The 22,146-nt window shown below is 41.8% G+C and overlaps 1 protein-coding gene across 1 annotated transcript in view; it reads right to left on the reverse strand.

Annotated features, from left to right (window-relative positions):
• LOC129817459 (vacuolar protein sorting-associated protein VTA1 homolog) overlaps positions 1-21,835 on the reverse strand; it is a 45,408-nt gene extending 23,573 nt beyond the window's left edge. Inside the window, exons 1-3 of the mRNA XM_055872730.1 lie at positions 21,622-21,835; positions 10,714-10,808; positions 2,501-2,628 (exon numbers count right to left, since the gene is read on the reverse strand). Of these exons, the coding sequence (XP_055728705.1) occupies positions 2,501-2,628; positions 10,714-10,808; positions 21,622-21,712 (314 nt within the window). The 5' untranslated portion in view covers positions 21,713-21,835. The remainder of the gene's footprint in view (positions 1-2,500; positions 2,629-10,713; positions 10,809-21,621) is intronic.
• Positions 21,836-22,146: the final 311 nt, after the last annotated feature.

The raw sequence follows: 22,146 nt of genomic DNA on the forward strand, positions 1-22,146 counted from the left end.
GTTCAGAGGCGATACCACTTATGGGAATTCAGTGTAGATCACAGGACAGGAAGAAAAATGTCATAAAATCCCACAGCTGGTTCCAGGAAGCATAAAACACAAGGCCGTAAAAACACAGAAACATAGGGGCTTGCTTTCTGGGGGCTTCCAGCGCAGAGGTGTGCCATGTCAATGTAAGGCTTGTCGTGGAGCAGAGCAGAGTGGAAAGTCGACCAATGTATTGAAAAGCTGAAGGAAGTTTCCTATTCAGGATTAGTTCCCATAAACATTCAACTCTGCACCTCCACACATGACAGAACGTAACATTTATAGCTTGTTTATGTAGATCAAATTTCTTGTAAATCAAAGCTTTTTTTGTGCCGAAGTGGAATATTAATATAGCCTACTTCTCGTTATCCCGACTTGAAGACAAGCGTGTTTTATTTGTATTTTCACATTTCTTCAAATGTGGTTGTATGTATTTGTCTACATACCACTGCTGGCACCAGTTTTACCAGACAAACAGAAATGATGTCATCAATACATACTATAGGTATACTATATAACTCTCTCTAGATTGGCCTCAAGTACATTCCTTGTTCAAATATCAATTATTAAACACTGGGTATATTTAATGTTTTCAATCTCCTAAGAAAAATAATTTTGTGAGCCAGAAACCATACGGCGACCTTTCCTCAACACACAGTGCAGAGCAGGCACTCCCTCTCCGTCTGCGGCCAGCATTAATCAAAGGCTGACCACACTTCATCCATTCCTATTTAATGGTCTGCAAAAAACTAGTACTGCAGAGCACCGTGGAAACCATCCTGATGTCTGGGTTGATCACAGTAAATCCTTCCACACCGCTTCACCTGAACCTGAGGTTAACTATGATGGTGTTCACTGGGAGGCGATTCATGGCGGACCGCTACTTCAGCAGACCTTACTGAAGGTTGAGCAATATTTTTGTGGGTTTGTAGCACGTCTCACTGTCGTGTTGTGGAAACAAGATGGTAAGACGAAGAGGAAAACAAAATGCATCTTGAATAACAATACATGGCTGGAAGTAAGACAACTAGCCTACGTTGACAAAAAGAGATCTAGGCCTATTACTGAAAGATTTGGAAGTCCAACTCCGCCCACTTCTCACTTGTACACATCTGATGAACGTCATTGGCATTTGGATTCTCGTGACGCAGGGGGTGGGTCGCGGGGAAGGGGAGGCAAATGTGAAAACAAAGGGATGAAACAGCATGAAGGTTCATTTACAGCACATTCTAGCCTGCATTCTCAACACAACAGTGTGTGCTTTCATGGCTTTTATCTGGCTGGCTCTGCAGAGGTCAGCATATTGGACAGAAATTGGGCCTGCCTCAGGCTATTTACATGCATTATGTCAAATGCTCTGGACAGAGAGCCTCACAAGACCTCAGTGAATGACTTCCACACTTCCAGCTATGATATATTTTATCTGACCCTACTTTCATGCACTATCTTTTTTTAAATTGAAGGATAAATCTTTCACTGGAACGGATGGATTTAAAGCCTCCTGATCAATTTAGAAGTTGAAACCACATTAGATTTGTCAACACTTTGGCACTAACTCGATTTAAGCTTTTGAAAATACAAAGACCATAACCTGCCAACAACATAATAGCTGGATAAAAGTCCAATGCTTATATGATTACCCCTTTATACTCAATGGAATCCCCAAAATATCAACGTTTTACTTGTTGGGAGAAGAATATGAATCATCAGAACTGTTGACTTGACTTCCACTCATCAGTTGGGTAGCGAGTTCAATGGGGCTTCAATGAAACATTGCTCATTGCTTAGAAACAAATTAGCGGATTAGTGAAAACCTGCCATCTTAAAATATAGGCGAAAACATTTTTTATCCCAATTGCTACATTGCACAAGATGAATGGGCACACAGACATATGAAAAATGGATGAAGCCTTTAACTACTAGCTGCAAAACGCAAATGTTATTTCTCTCCCATTTTCAGGACTGTGTCTGGCGCTGTATCTGGAGCCTGGAATCAGCACACAGGAGACAGCATCCTGTCCCTGCCTACAGTACTGGAGACCCTGGCTGGCCTGGCCTGACCTGGCACCCACAGTTCCTGGAAAACTCTGCTCTACTGTCCAGCCTGCTCCTGATGTCAGAGCCCACGACACACTCATTATGGCAGCCAGACCTGTAACACTACACCTGCATGGCCAATAGGAATCATCTTACCCCTGTGGCAATCTATTCACACAGACAGGGCTTTGTTGCTAATTTTAGACTCTGGAAGGGACCCTTCATGTGCAAAAGCAACAGTGTGATTATTTTGTGTCAAGGTTCAGTGAAAATAAATGGTAATCATGAGGGCTTACGTATTGGAATCAGAAAATTGGAAACAGTCCACTGCCATGCTGAGATTCAAGAGGCAAGCAGCTGTCTGCAGCTACAGTACAGTAAGACTTCTTCCCATGCTAAGCAGGTAGTAAGACAGTGAGTGAAGAAGTAGCCTTACTTGTGGAATCGTCCAGATCGATCCTCGTTGTCAGCGTAGAGGAACATTTTTAAGGCATAGTTTTCAATGTGGGCATTGCCGACAACTTCCTGGGAGATTGAGTCATTGTCAGTCAGCTCCTTCTTCATCTGAAAAACACACAACAGCATCAAATCACACAAAAGTAAATTATGTTCTGCAGGTAGGCACATTCAACCTGAAAAACCACAGGCTGTAAGTGGTAAACATTTTACAAAGGGCAATCAATGAATACAGAGTAGTTTCAAAATGTACATTCACTTTGACTTTTCAGCTTATCAATCTTTCATCTGACACAATGTTCCTCCTAGGTTCCTGAACAGCACAGACGTAGTCTATACATAGTGTAGTGTGTACTGTACTGTGCATGAAACGTGTGAGGCGAGGCTTTCCATGGCGTAAATAATTAATTCCTGGGATGCAGCAGAGCGCAGACACTGAATTCACTTCAATAGAGTCTAATATGGTGGAGTGGAGTGTCTCTGGAGATGCACCCACAGATCGTTACATGGACAATAACCAAGGGTGGATTTTACCGCTTTCATTTCAACAGTGCTGGACAATAAATATTGTGCTGAGCAGCACTCACCAAAAGGATATTTAACCAGAAACATCAAAGCCAGTTGCAAAGAACTGGCAGTTTACTTTATCACACCGCTCTTACATGGCAATTAATCATCTATGACAATACCAGTAACACAGACACTAGAAAACTCACTTTCACAATTTTTATTTGTATAACTGTGACTTGTTTGCTTTGTCAAAACTTCATTGTCTGTGTATGGTCAACCACTGCATGCAGCTGACAAATTAAATTATTGCTGTGCCCATATTGTGTCTTAATGGTTTGTTGTGGCCAGCGGCCAAAAATGCAGCCGCAAAGCCCACTCACTGTCACAGAGCCCACTCACTGTCACAGAGCCCACTCACTGTCACAGAGCCAACCTCTCTCTGAGATGTTACAGTCTGCTAGAGAGGCTTCCTTGTAAAATCAGTAAAGCAAATAATACTGGTTACATTTCAACAGGTGCCCTCTGCTCTCCTGAATGGACGTACTGTTCATGCTTTAATGAAATCTCAACCTATGCTAATTCATTTTTTTAAACAAGGTAACACACAGCACAGTACTTGTGTTAGCGAAGGACTTTAAAAACATAACTTAGAAGTGTGCCGACTTTCTAGAAAGTCGAGCCAGCCGTTTCTAATTGAATCAAAGGATTCAGCTTGGATCACAAAACACCACTAAAACTACTCTGGGGTTCTCTAGAAGTCCCTGTTGTACTAGAACAGCTTAGCAAAACACAATAGTCATGTTCAATACGTCAGGACAATATTACCATGAAAGGCTGCATCTTCTTTGATGGTTTGGCTGTCATTGCAAAACAGAATGAGTGAGAAATGTGTTTCTTACCCTTGGGGTAAAGCAGCCCTAACAGACGAGAACTAGGTCTACTGACACTCATCAGGTCTGTATAGGCACTGTAGGACAACAAAAACAAGCAGCTAGTGCATTGAAGTGACTGACAGTGCAATGTTAAAGACGGCCAAAGCGGCAATCAGGAAAAGAAAAACAACTGGCGTTTCCATGAAACAGAGGCCCATCAGTGTATAGCCTAAATACAGACCATCTCTTCCACCACACCTTCGCTCCCCAAGCCCCCCCCCCCCCCCCCGAACGCTAATTTAACGATGGAGAAAACGAGCCAAGTGTGCTGGACAATATGCTGAGGGCCCGGCTGTGAGCAAGCTTTAGTTCATCTTCAATACCAGAACAAAAAAGACAGATTGGCTTAATTATCCATCCTCTGCACAAAATAATAATAATTGGTTGTTTGTTTCCCTAAAAATGTGTAGCTTTAGTGGATGTTAAACTGTCATGAGGTGAAATGATAAAGAACCACATGGTGCGATGTAAGATTTGTTTCTTCAAATCAAACTTTATTTGCAACATGCGCCGAATACAACAAGTGTAGACTTTACCGTGAAATGCTTACTTACAAGCCCTTAACCAACAGTGCAGTTCAAGAAGAAGAAAATATTTACCAAGTAGACTAAAATAAAAAAATAACAATAACGAGGCTATATACAGAGGGCACCGGTACCGAGTTAGTGTGCAGGGGTACAGGCTAGTTGAGGTCATCTGTAAATGTAGGTGGGGGTGAAGTGACTATGCACAGGTAACAAACAAACCGTGAGTAGCAGCAGTGTACAAGAGGGGGAGTGTCAACGTAAATTGTCCGGTGGCGATTTGTATTAATTGTTCAGCAGTCTAATGGCTTGGGGGTAGAAGCTGTTGAGGAGCCTTTTGGTCCTAGACTTTCTCTGCTATCGCTTGCAGTGCAGTAGCAGAGAAAACAGTCTATAAAGTTATAGACTGTTTTCTCTGCTACTGCAGAGAAACTGGAGTCTGTGACAATTTAATGGGCTTTCCTCTGACACCGCCTATTATATAGGTCCTGGATGGCAGGAAGCTTGGCTCCAGTGATGTACTGGCTGTACGGACTACCCTCTGTAGCACCTAACGGTCAGATGCCGAGCAGTTGCCATACCAGGCAGTGATGCGAACCGGTCAGGATGCTCTCGATGGTGCAGCTGTAGAAAGTTGAGGATCTGGGGACCCATGCCAAATTTTTTCAGTCTCCTGAGGGGGAAAAGGTTTTGTCGTGCCCTCTTCACGACTGTCTTGGTATGTTTGGCCCAAGATAGTTCGTTGGTGATGTGGACACCAAGGAGCTTGAAACTCTCAACCTGCTCCACTACAGCCCCGTCGATGTTAATAGGGGCCTGTTCGGCCCGCCTTGTCCTGTAGTCCACGATCAGCTCCTTTGTCTTGCTCACATTGAGGGAGAAGTTGTTGTCCTGGCACCACAAGCCTATCACTGTTGTGTCATCAGCAAACTTAATGATGGTGTTGGAGTCGTGTTTGGCTACGCAGTCGTGGGTGAACAGGGAATACAGGAGGGGACTAAGTACACACCTCTGAGCGACCGCAGTGTTAAGGATCAGCGTGGCAGACGTGTTGTTGCCTACTCTTACCACCTGGGGGCAGCCCATCAGGAAGTCCAGGATCCAGTTGCAAAGGGAGGTGTTTAGTCCCAGAGTCCTTAGCTTAGTGATGAGCTTCGTGGGCAGTATGGTGTTGAATGCTGAGCTGTAGTCGATGAACAGCATTCTCACATAGGTGTTCCTTTTGTCCAGATGAGACAGGGCGGTGTGGAGTGCAATTGAGACTGCGTCATCTGTGGATGTTTTGGGGCAGTATGCGAATTAGAGGGTTTCCAGGAGGGTTTCCAGGAGAATGCTGTTGATGTGAGCCATGACCAGCCTTTCAAAGCACTTCATGGCTACCGACGTGAGTGACATGGTGCGGTAATAATTTAGGCAGGTTACCTTCGCTTCCCTGGGCCCAGGGACTATGGTGGTCTGCTTGAAACATGTAGGTATTACAGACTGTGTCAGGGAGAGGTTGAAAATATCAGTGAAGACTCTTGACAGTTGGTCCGCGCATGCTTTGCGTACACGTCCTGGTAATCTGTCTGGCCCAGCAGGCTTTGTGAATGTTGACCTGTTTAAAGGTTTTGTTCACATCGGCTACCGAGAGAGTTATCACACAGTCATCCAGAACAGCTGGTGCTCTTGTGCATGGCAGCTCGCGTCTGGGTTTCCCTTTGTAGTTCGAAATAGTTTGCAAGCCCTGCCACATTCGACAAGCGTCAGAGTCGGTGTAGTAGGATTCAATCTTAATCCTGTATTGACGCTTTGCTTGTTTGATGGTTCGTCTGAGGGCATAGCGGGATTTCTTATAAGCGTCCGGATTTGTCTCCCGCTCCTTGAAAGCGGCAGCTCTAGCTCGATGCGGATGTTGCCTGTAATTTATGGCTTCTGGTTGGGATATGTACGTACAGTCACTGTGGGGACGACGTCGTCGATGCACTTATTGATGAAGCCGATGACTGAGGTGATGTATTCCTCAATGCCATTAGATGAATCCCTGAACATATTCCAGTCTGTGCTAGCAAAACAGTCCTGTAGTGTAGCATCCGCGTTATCTGCTCACCTCCGCATTGAGCGAGTCACTGGTACTTCCTGCTTTAGTTTTTGCTTGTAAGCAGGAATCAGGAGGATAGAATTGTGGTCAGATTTGCCAAATGGAGGGTGGGGTAGAGCTTTTAATGCATCTCTGTGTGTGGAGTAAAGGTGGTCTAGGATCCCCCCCCCCTGGTTGCACATGTGACATGCTGGTAAAAATTTGGTAAAACTGATTTAAGTTTGCCTGCATTAAAGTCCCCGGCCACTAAGAGCGCTGCTTCTGGGTGAGCATTTTCTTCTTTGTTTATGGCCTTATAGAGAGTTGGTTGAGAGCGGACTTAGTGACAGCTTCGCTTTGTGATGGTAAATAGACAGCTACGAATAATACAGATGAGAACTCTCTTGGTAGACAGTGTGGTCTACAGCTTACCATAAGGTACTCTACCTCAGGCGAGCAATACCTTGAGACTTCTTTAATATTAGACATCGTGCACCAGCTGTTATTGACAAAAAGACACACACCCCCACCCCGTGTCTTACCAGAGGTAGCTTCTCTGTTCTGCCGGTGCATGGAAAATCCTGCTAGCTCTATATTGTCCGTTTCTTCGCTCAGCCACGTCTCAGTGAAACATAAGATGTTACAGTTTTTAAATGTCCCGTTGGTAGGATAATCTTAATAGTAGGTAATCAAATGTTATTTTCCAATGATTGCACGTTAGCAAGAAGAACGGATGGCAATGGGAGTTTACTCGCTCGCCTACAGATTCTCAGAAGGATCCCCGATCTGCTTCCCCTTTTCCGGTGTCTTTTCACGCAAAAGGCGTGGATCTGTGCCTGTTCCAGTGAAAGCAGGATATCCTTCTCGTCGGACTCGTTAAAGGAAAAAGTTTCTTACAGTCCACAATGAGTAATCGCTTTTCTGATGTCCAGAAGTTCTTTTCGGTCATACGAGACGGTAGCAGCAACATTATGTACACAATCATTTAAAAAATAAGTTACACAAAACAAAACAAAAAATTGCACAATTGGTTGGGAGAATGTAAATCTTCAGCCATGTTCTTCGGCACCATCTTCAATTTCATACTGTGCTTTCTCTTCTGGAATGGAATGAAAGTCTCATTAATGTTCCCATGATTAGGGAGGAAAAATAAAACAATGATTTCACATTAACTTCCAGAAATATCATACAAGGCGCAAGACATAAAACAAAAGAAGTTTAACAATCTGTCCCGAGTCCACATTGACATAATCTGTGACAGGTCAAAGCTGTATTTCATAGAAGTTTCTTCACCACCTTCTTCAAGCCCTTTAAAACTGGATGCACCCACCAGGTATGGGCTCTCGCTGGCTGAGACACTAGCTCTATAAAAATCCCTGAGTAAACAGCATCCAGAGGTTGTTTCCCGCTCCTCTTTCAGAGGAAGACCATACACCCAGTCTTTTGAACTCTTGATGAGAATACAGTGCTCTTACATTTTCTCAAAGGAAACAATTAACAGATAGGATAGTTAAGAAATTACAATTTTTTCATAATATGATATAACCGTTCTCTTTCACATAAGAATGTATTGGTTATTAAAGTTGCTTCTTTTCCATGACATCTAACAAACATTCCTTACCGAAGGATGTGCAAATGTGACGTATCAAGAGTTGGCTACAGTGTGAGAGAGAACACCCATGTTGCATTAAAACCTTAAGAAAATCTCAAGGACAATACAGCGCATTTTTAAAGAATTCAGACCCCTTGACTTTTTCCACGTTACAGTCTTATTCTAAAATGTATTAAATAACAAATGTCTCATTAATCTACACACATTACCCCATAATGACAAAGCAAAAACAGGTTCAGATTTGTTTGCAAATGTATTAAAAATAAAAACAGAAATACCTCATTTTCATAAGTATTCAGATCCTTTGCTATGAGACTCGAAATTGAGCTCAGGTGCATCCTGTTTCCGTTAATCATACTTGAAATGTTTCTACAACTTGATTGGACATGATTTGGAAAGGTACACACTAGTCTATATAAAGGTCCCACAGTTGACAGTGCATGTCAGGGCAAAAACTAAGCCATGAGGTCGAAGGAATTGTCCGTAGAGCTCCGAGACAGAATTGTGTCGAGGCACAGATCTGGGGAAGGGTACCCAAAGATTTCTGCAGCATTGAAGGTCCCCAAGAACACAGTGGCCTCCATCATTCTTAAGTGGAAGAAGTTTGGAACCACCAAAACTCATCCTAGAGCTGGCTGCTAGGCCAAACTTAGCAATCAGGGGAGAAGGGTCTTGGTCAGGGAGGTGACCAAAAACTCGATGGTCACTCTGACAGAGCTCCAGAGTTCCTCTGTGGAGATGGGAGAACCTTCCAGAAGGAGAACCATCTCTTTACGGTAGAGTGGCCAGACGGAAGCCACTCCTCAGTAAAAGGCACATGACAGCCGCTTGGAGTTTGCCAAAAGGCACCTGAAGGACTCTCATACCATGAGAAACAAGACTCTCTGATCTGTTGAATGCCAAGTGTCAGGTCTGGAGGAAACCTGGCACCATCCTTACAGTGAAGCATTGTGGTGGCAGGATCATGCTGTGGGGATGTTTTTCAGCTGCAGGGACTGGGAGACTAGCCAGGATGATGACAAGATGAACGAAACAAAGTAGAAAGATCCTTGATGAAAACCTGCTCCAGAGCGCTCAGAAACTCAGACTGGGGGCGAAGGTTCACCTTCCAACAGGACAACAAACCTAAGCACACAGCCAAGAAAATGCAGGAGTGGCTTCTGGACAAGTCTCTGAATGTTCTTGAGAGGCCCAGCCAGAGCCCGGACTTGAACCCGATCTAACATCTCTGGGGAGACCTGAAAATAGCTGTGCAGCAATGCTCCCCATCCAACTTGACACAGCTTGAGAGCATCTAAAGAGAAGAATGAGAGAAACTCCCTAAATACAGGAGTGCCAAACGTGTAGCGTCATACCCAAGAAGACTTGAGGCTGTAATCGCTGCCAAACGTGTTTCAACAAAGTACTGAGTCAAGGGTCTGAAAACTTGTGTAAATGTGATATTTCAGTTTTTAACACATAGTTTTTGCTTTGTCATTATGGGGTATTGTGTGTAGATTTATGATGGGGGGGAAACGATTTAATCCACTTTAGAATAAGGCTGTAACGTAACAAGATGTAGAAAAAGTCAAGGTGTCTGAATACTTTCCTAACACACTGTATATGCCGATCAGGTCTTACATTAAACACAGAGCTTAAAACTCAAAGCAGATGTTTTTTTTTATTGCATGTCTCGCATTTCCACTCAAGAAATATCGGAAGTACATTTCTGAAGGAATCCATTATTCAAAAGGCAAGCATTCCGTAACTAATGGTGGTTCAGATTGCAGTCTTACCGAAGCTTTGACTAAATGTGTGATCCAACTATCTCAAAGATTCCAATTTCTCCTTGGAAATCTTTAAAAGTAGACCTAATCGAATCTAGGGGCTACATTATTATCGATTAGAGATATGAATATCTGATGGACAAGGTAAAGAATAACTGCTAGACCCTCAAAACAAGCAGAAATTACATTTGGCATTCACCTTTTGAGAAATTTGAAAACGTAAATCAAAAAATTCCTCCTATATTTAGATCATTCAGCAATTACATTACAGATGTTTGGAATCAAAGAGTATTTCACTCTTTTAATTGAAAATGATGAGGTGCAGACATATCAATCGTGTTCGCAGAACTCAATCAAGGGAGGCTGCCGCTTTGTTGTTAATGTCCTTTTTGAGAGGCAGTGCCAAAATCCACTTCTGAAGGGAAACTGAATCCACTGAAAGGCCTGTTCCTGACTAGCTTTGAAAATAGTCAAATGTCAAGACTCCTAAAGTGCACTTAACGGCCAATGGCTTTGAAGATATTCATTACTAAACTGCCCTCAGACATTCACGGCGTGATAAGCTTCATTTAGTGGATATTGGTACAGAATAGAGGAAATAGATAGAATTAACAAGGAATATAAAGTAGTACATTATGATAACTACATTATGATATCTTACCCAAAAATCAACAAATCATTATGTGAAGACAATTAGGAAATAGTAGATGAATGTGTCATTGTGTGCAAACTTGTTTAAACGTTCCAAAGGCTGTATCCAACCTTTAGTGTAGCTGACTAAGTATCTCACCGTTTCTAACTGATCCATCAGTTGCACAAGAAACTTCCGACATTCTGGGGTTTTGCTGTCCAGTTTCATTCCTGTCTGCATGGCATAAAGCCGACCTGAAAGAGAAGGAAAAAGGTATCACTGTTTTATCTCAGAGCAATGGGTCAGGGGTGATGATGACACTTCATGTTTCCCAGAAATACACTGAGTGCCCTCAGAACAGCCTCAATTCGTCGGGGCATGGACTACAAGGTGTCGAAAGCGTTCCACAGGGATGCCAGTCTATATTTACTCCAATGCTTCACACAGTTGTGTCAAGTTGTATGTCCTTTGAGTGTTGGACAATTCTTGATACACACAGGAAACTGTTGAGTGTGAAAAACTCAGCAGCGTTGCAGTTCTTGACACACACAAACCTGTGCGCCTGCCACCTACTACCATACCCCGGTTAAAAGGCACTTATTTATATTAATATTTTGTCTTGCCCATTCACCCTCTGAAAATGGAACACATACACAATCCATGTCTCAATTGTCTCAAGGATTTAACCTGCCCCCCCCCCCTCCTAATCTACACTGATTAAAGTGGATTTAACAAGTGACATCAATATGGGATCATAGCTTTACCTGGATTCACCTGTTCAGTCTATGTCATGGAACGAGCAGGTGTTCCTAATGTTTTGTACACTGTGTTCAAACAAAAAGTTAGAGTAAAGTCTCTTTATTATCCCCGAACAGCAATTCTTATGGTAAAATCAAATGTGGCTTGGGTACATAGTTCTGTTACATGGTCAAACATTTTTGGGGTTCAGGGTGAGGTCTTTCAAATGAAAGTAGGCTACCCTAAATCACCCAAAGTGTCCATTTGTCCAGCATGTTGGGGCGGCAGGTAGCCTAGTGGTTAGAGCGTTGGACTAGTAACCGAAAGGTTGCAAGATTGTTTTCACGTTCTTCTCTGAGTTATGACGCTCACTTTGAGTGAAATGATTCAACCTCCCAACAGTGCAAGTCCGTGAAAGAGGCGGTGTAAATATTAGCATTATTGTTATTATATCCTTAGCATTGTTTCACTTAGCACATAGCAGCGAAGAGGGAATCTTGGCTCATGTTTTCAACACAAGCTGTCCATCCACCCTCTCCTCCATGTTGACAGATCCTTGCATCCTTTGAGTTTATGCATCCAGGCTCAGGCGCTCTTCTCTCAGTTTTCAGAGATTGAAAACATGTGCACACCCAGACATCTGAAGGACTGAAGGACTGTCCCATGAGCCTTAAAGTCTTCCCTGTGTGCAACTTTGACACACACTCAATGTTTGAGAGGCCAAATCCAACAATTCTGGGTTTACAGCTGTTTCGAGTGCTGCAGTTTCCAACCAACAAAGAACTCTAAAGCGCCATACCTAATTGACAGACCTTCTATTGACGTGATAGATGAATGAAGATGTGGGAAATTATATATGACCAGGCAACTAGATTCAGCCGTGAAGTGGAGTGGATGGTTGGTCTGTCAATATACCTTCTATATTTTTTTTTACACTTGAAATTGACCACAAGTAAGCCCTAATGAGATTGGATTGGAAAATAATCATTTTATCCCCCCCAGATCTATATTTTTTATTTTGACAAAAAACCTTTAGGGGGCCAAAAATGTATAATCACTTGGGTGAGTTGTGGCCCGTGGGCCACCTGGTGCCGACCCCTGGACTGACTAGGCTATAGACATAACACAAAACACTACCTGGAAGAAGCCACTCAGAATAAGAGCAATGCCGTGAAGAGGCAGAACAAAAAAGCAACAAACTGATGCTTTGAACGTGTAGTCTACAGCCTGAAGTGTGAGCCTCTGAAGGACTGCAGTCAGAGCCGGTCTCCAACCTGGACAGAACAACAATCATCGATCCAGTGAGTTCAAAGTCATTAGCTACACAAAGTAAGACAGGCAGGTGAAATCTTTTCCGGACCAGCACCCAAGTAGGTGTCCACCTCTAAAATTAAGATCATACCTTCCACACGTTGGCGATTTAAATAATAACAGCATGAAGGATGCTGCTGTCCCTTAGGAAATTAAAAGATGAGTCACTAGATCAGCTTGTAGTGTAGAGCCTGTCTAGCCAAAAAACATGGCATAATTGTTTGCCATTCTTCAAAGAGTGCTTTAAAAGAACAGGAAAAGCTATACACTAGTAGGGAGGGGCATTTGAAATTTTCTGACTGTTCAAGTACTCGCATGATTTTATTTCCTCCAGAAAACTAAAATATTTTTTAGAACATAAGGCCCGCACTGTAAAGAAATGTGTGCATTTATCTATAGGCCTATGCCAAGTGTTGCGACAATGCCTCATTTATCATAACCATTAGAGATAATAAATCCTAATTGCTAAATTGACCCATATATATTCATTCAATAAAAAAGCATGAGCAATTTAATTTAATGAAACCGTAATATCAACTATATCGTGAAACACAATCTTCAAATAGGCAGTAACCTCAGCAGTGGCGACTGCTTGTAGAAGCCTATGGCTATGCAATGGCATAGCCTTATATTGTTCATTTAGCAGACAAGAAGCTCTTATTTCCCCAGCCCTTATCATAATCAAGACACCTATTTTATAGTAAAAAAAAAGTAATAACTGATTATTTTTCCAAATGAAAAAAAGTTGCAACTGCAAAGTGAGGCGCATCTCGCGTCTAAAACAGTTTTTTTATTTTTTAAAACGGGGCTCAATTTGGCAAGTTAAAATAATTTTTCAGGGTTACAAAATCTGTCTTTTCGCTATGCAGATATTAGTTTATTCTGCCAGTTGTTTTGAATTTTCGGAATGGATGAACAACTCCACATTGAACACTGCATGGGGATGAATTACGGCCTATACATCTGTGTGGTGAGTAGCCCTATGCTTAATGATTCTGGTGAAAACATGCTCTGTCTTTATCAAACTATTATTTGGTGCGTATTTTCAGTGTGGAACCTGTCTATGTTTAGGGGGTTATAGCCTAGGATAACCAATTCTAAAATGGCACTAGCAGTTCGCAATGTAGCCAAAACGGAAAATAGATGGGAATATTATTCCAAAACTGCAGCTCGTTTTTGGAATACATGTTTTCCTACTTCAGTCATCCAGTCCATTTTGAATGTGTGATAAAATTGTCGTCATTTGGCAAGGAATGTAGCTTGTGTATCCCATCAGTTAGATACGTTTTTATAGGCATTTATTTATGTAGGCCTAACGGGAGCTTGTGTGCGCACTCAGCACGTGTATGTATGGAGCAGTCAGAACGCAATTTAGGGAATTAGACACGGAACTGTGTGATGCATGGCTTGGATTATTTTTTGTTGTGTCCAGCAAATGCACATGCACAAATGGAACACCAGAGTCTAAGCAAATCAACGTTGTCTTCAAAACAATTTCCAATGGCCCGTTCAGGTAGCCACAAAGCACATTCCAACAAATAGTTTTACAGTATTTGATTATTATTATTTGTTATCTCTGGTTAAAGACAGAGCTTTGACGTCCGTTCAGTAGTCGATTACGCATGTCCATCCCTAGTAGCGCCGATGCAATAATTTATTCACCAACATTTCGACAGCAAGCTGTCTTCATAGAATAGGCTACACCAAACCATGAGCAAGCACAACATTTCAGCAAATTTGGTCTAATTGTTATCAAGAGGACAATGCAAAGTACTGTATTTTATTGAGATCTTCAGAGAGACCAGTGATGCACTTGTCATTCTGACCTATACATTTTGACAACTGCCTGGGCAGCCCTCTTTGCCTTGAATGCAACAGGTTTCCATAGACCTGCCTGTGAACTGAGAAAGTAGGCAAGCCAACATCAGCTTCCAAGTCAGCAGCACATCAATAGGGCATTTTAGTAATACGAATATAAAGTTATACTAAATCAGCAAATTTAGTCACATTTCCAAGGTGGGACAGGGTATCATACAGTGCATGTTATGACAAAGGTTGAGTTTTAAATCACTCATCTAACTCTAATTTCACAGTCATTACATTGTAAAACAGGGTGGACTGGCAATTACTACTTCCCAGCGGAAAATAAAAAGCAAATATACCCAGCTGGGAGTTCTCGAAGTATGGCAAAAACACTGATCGTTCATTTTAATGAAGGGGTCTGTGTCTTTGATACAGGGCTGCTCTAAGTATGAAGCCTATGAGTGGGCAAAAGTCAATGTTTAATTGTACATTTCAATGTTTACAGATGGATCTGGACAAGAACTGTTACCAAATTCCATGTGTGATAGGCATGTGTCAGTGAGTCAGTTATAATTGTAACAACATGGCCTTAAGATATCTAGCTAGGCTAAATTCTGCATTCAAGGCACAGATATTGTTGTACGGCCTCATATAGTGAGCAAAATTCGATTTTTGTTGTTGTTTTCAACACCTGGGATGCCATCCTAGTGTATGGCAGGTTGAATGCTGCTGCATTAAAAATGAACAAGAAAAAGCCTGGGGCTTGAAACCAATAGTGGGCCTGTTACATGGTTATCTCCATCTCTCCTACAATAACACTGACTCAATTCAAATTACAACTGAACATAAAACCCCGGAAAGACACGTTAAGGTGACCAATTTACAAGACATAAGGAAAACAGAATACAGTCACTACTTTTGGTTGGCTGAAGCAGTTTAGATTTGATTCTAGTAGGTTCAGCTTAGATAGAGGCACAATATTCATTGTGCTCACCATTAGCTTTTGAGAAGAGAATTACATGGCTTTTAAAATGGCTTCACCATTTATCATATTTCAAAACAAAGCATGTCAGAAATCAGAAGAATATAACATTTTAGAAAACACTTTTCAAAAGTTTGAGCCAAGGTACAGCTGTGTAAGGCACTGCATCGCAGTACTTGAGGCGTCACTACAGACCCGGGTTCGATCCCGAGCTATGTCGCAGCCGGCCATGACCGGGAGACCCATGAGGCGGTGGACAATTGGCCCAGCTTCGGCCAGGTTAGGGGAGGGTTTGTCTGGCTGGGATGTTGTTGTTCCATTATGCTCTAGGGACTCCTTGTGGCGGGCCGGGCGCCTGCATACTGACTTCGGTCGCCAGTTGTACGGTGTTTCCTCCAACACATTGGTGCGGCTGGCTTCCAGGTTAAGCGAGCAGTGTGTCAAGAAGCAGTGCGGCTTGACAGGGTCGTGTTTCAGACGAAGCACGGCCCTCGATCTACGCCTCTCCCGAGTCCGTACGGGAGTTGCAGCGATGGGACAAGACTGTAACTACTAATTGGATACCACGAAATTGGGGAGAAAATTAAAACTATGCCAAAGGCCACCTGTTGATATTTCCTAAACAGTTAGCCATAACGAAAGCAAATGGGGATCATTTTGCTCAGATATGATGATGGTCACTGCACATCACAATGGGCACTCACAATGTCATCCTTTGTCAAGCAATTACGCCCATACAGCTTAACATCCAATTCTCCTCTTCTGAAACAATGCAACACTGAGACCATTCACGACAGACGCAAGGCCATGAGAATAAAATCCATAATCCACTGTACTTCAGAGGGGGAAATGATTTTGCCATGGGCAGAACTTTGTGTGTGAGTGTGGAAGGGGGTTGGTGAGTAAGGGAACTTCATGGATGGCCAGGGGGGTTACAGTATTCTCTCCACCAGACAGATATGTAGGAGAATGACAAACTACAGTGTCCAATGACACAAAAAGAGACAGTCAGCAGCATTCATTCCTCTGCAAGGCTCCACAGATGGTAGTGTGTGCAGCCCAGTACATCACTGGGGCCGAGCTCCCTGCCATCCAGGACCTATATCACAGGCGGTGTCAGAGGAAGGTCCCAAAAATTTGAGGACTCCAGCCACCCAAGTCGTGGACTGTTCTCTCTGCTACCGAACGGCGGCGATGCCGATGCACCATGTCTAGAGCCAACAAGACCCTGAACAGCTTCTACCCCCAAGCCATTCCTGATAGAAAGTTAAATAGGTAGCCAAATTGCTACCTGGACTATCTGCATTGACCCTTTTTGCACTAACTTTGACTCATCACATACGCTGCTGCTGCTGCTACGGTTAAATATCAGTCACTTTATTCCTAGTTATATGTACATATCTACCTCAATTACCTCTTACCCCTGCACATCTACTCAGTACCCTGTGTATATAGCAAAGTTAATGTTACATATTTTCTATTTATTATTATTAATTTTACTTTTCTATTATTTCTCTATTTTCTTTCTCTCTGTATTGTTGGGAAGGACCAGTAAGTAAGGATTTCACTGTTAGTCTATACCTGTTGTTTAAGCACCAGCTGTCAGAGCAGCTCACAGATTACTGCACCTGTACATAGCCCATCTATAATTTAGCCCAAACATCTACCACTCCCCCTACTGTATTTATTTATTTTGCTCTTTTGCACCCCATTATTTATATCTCTACTTTGCACATTTTTCCACTGCAAATCTACCATTCTAGTGTTTTACTTGCTATATTGTATTTATCTCCCTTATCTCACCTCATTTGCTCACATTGCATATAGACTTATTTTTCTACTGTATTATTGACTGTATGTTTGTTTTACTCCATGTGTAACTCTGTGTTGTTGTATGTGTCGAACTACTTTGCTTTATCTTGGCCAGGTCGCAATTGTAAATGAGAACTTGTTCTCAACTTGCCTACCTGGTTAAATAAAGGTTAAATAAATAAAACATTTTAAAAAAAATAGTCTATACCTGTTGTTTACGAAGCACGTGACGAATAAAATTGTATTTACTTTAATTTCAGAAATGTGGAATACAGCTAAAGGGGATGGTTGACTGTCCAATGTAGCTTGATTCACAGGGATTAGTGTCGTTCATTTAATACACTGAATGTTAAGAAAAGGTGAGTCAACTTTTCCCCCTGCAGATGTTCTTCCACAGAAATAGACAGTGTGTTAGTTGAACCTCCACTACGTAGGCCTAATCCATGACATCCCTGTTAATGTATGTTGAAGTAACAAATCGGCCTATAACTTTCAGTCAATCTTTCGGGTTTCAGATATGGTAGAATTTGACTAAAATCCTTGTCAAATGGAAAAAAATGGGAGGAATACATGCCTGTCCTGGCATGCATCCCAACGCAAGCTTGACATTAGTCATAAAAAGAGTGTGAGCTGAGTCCTCAGTCTGGGCGTGACCAAGTCTTCACTGACATTTGCAATGAGAACAGAATTGTGTATTCTGGGATGCTAGCCCGCGCACTCAGCTCTCCTCACTACAAGGATGTTATTATGTACTATAGCTGCAGCTCAATCGGAAGACTAGATCAAGTCCCGGAAGCGGGAGGGAAAACAACTCAGAGAGCCTTTTCCATAGGTTAATACTATAGCACAATGCCAGGGCGCAGGGGCCTACACTAGGAGGCAGAATACAGGCCCATGGTGCTGCGGTCGAACCGGAGGTTCAGCAATTTTTACTTCTGTGCTTCAAGTTGGCCACATTTTATACAATATAAAGCAGCAGGAGAACACAATGTTCTATTTGAAATGAAAGCCTCTGTGTTGGTTAGGGTTACTATGTGCTGCTGAGGCGGGATATTAAATCACTGTGGTATCCTTCTGCTAGCTTGGACATTCATATTAGGGAAAATGCAATCCATTAAGTGGAAGTTCGTTTGTAGTCATTGTTTGGCCTGGGGGTGCTTGGGTTCAATAATGGCGGGTAATTATAGGGAAACAAATCAGTGCTTTTGTTTAAACCATGAATTTCCCTAGTTATATGGAATGGATCAAGTAAGCTATAGCCTAAATGATGAACATTGACCAAAATACGCCAAGCCTATTTGTGCAATGTAATATAATGGCTCGCCGATAAAGAAAAATAATGATTGTTGCACCACTCTTTTGTAAAGCCTGCTTCCACTAAATCAATACACTAACCTATAGGTCTTGAGTCCTCTAACCATTGTCATGTGCTGAATGCTTGACAAAAGAGGAAGCTCATTTGCTATTCAGATGGGTTCATCCAGACCATCAAAATGTCAGGCTAATAACTGTGAGAAAATCCTCATTACATTAGGTAGACTAGTCAAGTTGATCCTATTCAGTCTCATTCAAATAATGGTAGCCATTTTCCTCTTGCGAGTCTGATTTATATTGGACCTTTGAAGCTAGAATAGCCTGGGATATAGGATACTTTGCAATCAAGTAGAGGTACTACATCGTTTTGATTCTTGACAATTAGATTTGGAGCAATGAAGGTTCTCTTAACCATAACCTTTCAAAACAAAGGCAAAATCAGTTTGAGAGAAAAGCCTGAGTCCCTATGGCCGTCAGCTCTACAACCTTCTTCCAAAGACAATGGGGTTGAGTCATTCAGAGATATGTCGATGCTGACCTCCAGTGGCATGTTGAATTACTGGTCCACTCTGATGCTCATGGGCCGTGAAACAAGGAACTTGCGCTGAAAAACCTTCAACCATCTCTGCTTCAGTCCAAACCCCAAACCAGCCTAAATAAAAATCAGACACAATTGGAGAACTCAAGAAACACCAAAGCTACCAGACTTTCTGTCTAAGCCCATCAACTGACAATCCCCAGCCATAATTATATACACAAGAAGAATATCAATAGGGCTTATCCAATAAGGCACACAAAAACAGAACAGACTTCATCCAAAGGACACTAATATCCCTACTCATGTCCTTTCAATTCTACAAACACACCCGCCAAAAGATCCAGGCGGGCAGTGAAACTGCGCAGTGATGCCAAACTGGAAAAACATGTTCCTCAGCATATTTGGCTAATCCACCTCACAGCATGTTCTGCACATCCCATTCAGGCAAAAGCAACCATTGTCAGTCAGTATCTTGTAATGAGCCATGGTAAATATATTTAAATTCAATCACTTTTGACAACAGCTGTTTTGATTTGAATGAAACCTTCTATACATATTTGCCCATTGTAGAAGTGCTCAGAAGGTGACTTTTTGGACCTCAATGCCAAAACATTCAAGAGATAAAAGGTGCTCAGAGTTGATCCATGTCTTCGTCACTGGAAAAGATAAACGATTGAGAATTATATAATTTAAAAGCTTACAAACAGGGTTGTCAAACTATTTTATAATTTCTGGATTTTAAAAAATGTATTGTGTAACATTTTTAAAAACTAACCTCAATTATCTAAAAACACAAACTCCCATTGGTTTCATATTCGCATATGTTGTAGCTTAGTAGTGCTAAGCAATAAACCAACATTTGTTATTTTACGTTTTTTAAACAACCATTTGACCTGTTTCAATTATTTGAATTCCATTTCATTTGTTTCTGTTGCTCAATGCACATTGAGCAGTTTCTCTAGAGAAAAATCAGATCAAACCCGAACTGTGTGATGTAGTAGGGAGTTGTTGTTTCCAACAAGCCAATATTCTACAATTTAGTGCAGAAAACATGGTAATTAACTACAATGACCATAATCCTTTGCGCGCCTACTTGTCCGGCCTTTAGCCGTGGTATATTGGCCATATACCACAAACCTCTGAGATGCCTTATTGCTATCATAAACTGGTTACCAATGTAATTAGAGCAATACAAATGTATGTTTTGTCATATCCGTGGTATATGGGCTGAGCTGTCAGCCAATCAGCATCAGCACCCAGTTTATAATCTTTAATAAAACTTTTTTCTCAACCTTACAGTACATGAATACAAATGTTTTTCAAACACTTGTTTTGAAACATTCCATCTAAGAGTCTAACAACTCTTAAGCCTTATATTACAGAAGTCTCCAGAGTACGTTGTAGAATAACCAAATACGATCAATGAGAATGGCAGGAAAGATTGCCCCTATTACAAAAGGATTCTAGTGATAACATTTCATTGGATGGCAGCTAGCCTTATGTGTTAGACACTGCAGAGGTACTGCAGCCTAGTAGTTCACTAAACTATATTGTTTTCATGATTTTGTCAGAGAGTTTAGGACTCCTGTCAGCTCCCAGAGCTAGCCTAAAACAAGGTTTAAACTCAGTAGGCTAAAAACAAGGCTTAAGCTCAGTAGGCTAACAAAGTCTTAAATCACCCAGATGACAGTACAGTTCCCTGTCGGTCACACTATTGTGAAAGAAAACGTCCTTTGTGTAAAATAACTAGCTTGCTAACGTTAGCTAGGCACAATCAACCAGAAAGCAATTAGGCTGCGCTTGATAACAACATAGCCTAGTCATAGACCATGTAGTGGCACTGAATAAAACGTGCTTGCTAAGAAAGGGTCAAGTAAAGTAAGTCATTTGTAGACTTGAGAAAATATACCTATTTTTATTTTCCTGTCTGGCAAGCTAGATATCAAGCCAGGCTCTGGGGCCAGACACTGGTCACATGAACTGTGTCCCTACCATAGGCAGCTGGCAACGCCTTACAACATTTTTTCACCTTTATTTTTACAAATGAGTCATGCCATACCACAAAGCTTACCATATAGTTAACTGGCATAGCCTTTTTCACAGAATGTGACATAGTTAGATAGAGTACTCTTATAGTACTGTTTGCAATACACTAACTAGCCAGCAATTAGTTAGTTATGAATACTATGAACCTAGACTACTTTCGATAAAGCCGACTGAGAAGTCAGCAAAGTTAAGAAGTAAACATTTGTTAAGTAACCACTAACATTAGTAAGACTGGCAGCAAAAAAAAAAGTGTCGAAGTTGTAGCTAGCAAGCGTTCATTCGTTAGCATCTGACGTTAGCTACTGTACAGCTGGTGTTATTGTTGTTATGATTCCATAGTTATAGTTAGCTATAGTTAGATAAATGACATGGCTGGCTAGCTATCGACCTCATACGTTATATTCACAGAACAGTTAGCTAACTAGCGATTTGCCGGTTCATGTCCCCTTAATGGAGTTGACAGCTGAACATAAACGGACAATAATGGCAAGCTATCCGAGTTGGCTAGCAAGTACAAACTCACAGTAGTAAGCCACGACAGGATCCCTCTTCTCATGTTCCTGTGCGGTTCTTAGATAGTGTTGAATGGCTTTTAGCTGTGGTGGGAGCGCCATCTCTAATAATGTAAATACACTAGCTAACTATGGCAGATTAGTCAACATTAATGGAAATGTGACTTGCTAACTAGCTGGGTCTCAACAACAATGCTCCTCCTTGCGCAGAATTCTTCCGCTTTCTTGTTCAATACGTTTAGCGCCATCTGCAGGAAAGGAGGACTGTCAAAGCAAAACGGCATCATATTGACATTGACAACATTTTGATTACTGTGTGATGTGATTAAGTGTGAGCGTTCCATGGTCATCTTACGGGTTGTGAGGAGCCAACAATCTTATTATGATATGAATGGAGTGCGATTCAACGAGAATTCTGGCATATCTGTAGTAAATTGTCATCAAGGATCTGCATGTAGCTTATAGATGGGTAGGTAAGTTTTTCAACACCACAATGATCCACTGTGATTAAACTGCATATAGATTTTTCCCTAGAC

The sequence above is a fragment of the Salvelinus fontinalis genome, chromosome 20 (genome assembly GCF_029448725.1).
Source record: "Salvelinus fontinalis isolate EN_2023a chromosome 20, ASM2944872v1, whole genome shotgun sequence".
NCBI classification, from domain to species: Eukaryota; Metazoa; Chordata; class Actinopteri; order Salmoniformes; family Salmonidae; genus Salvelinus; species Salvelinus fontinalis.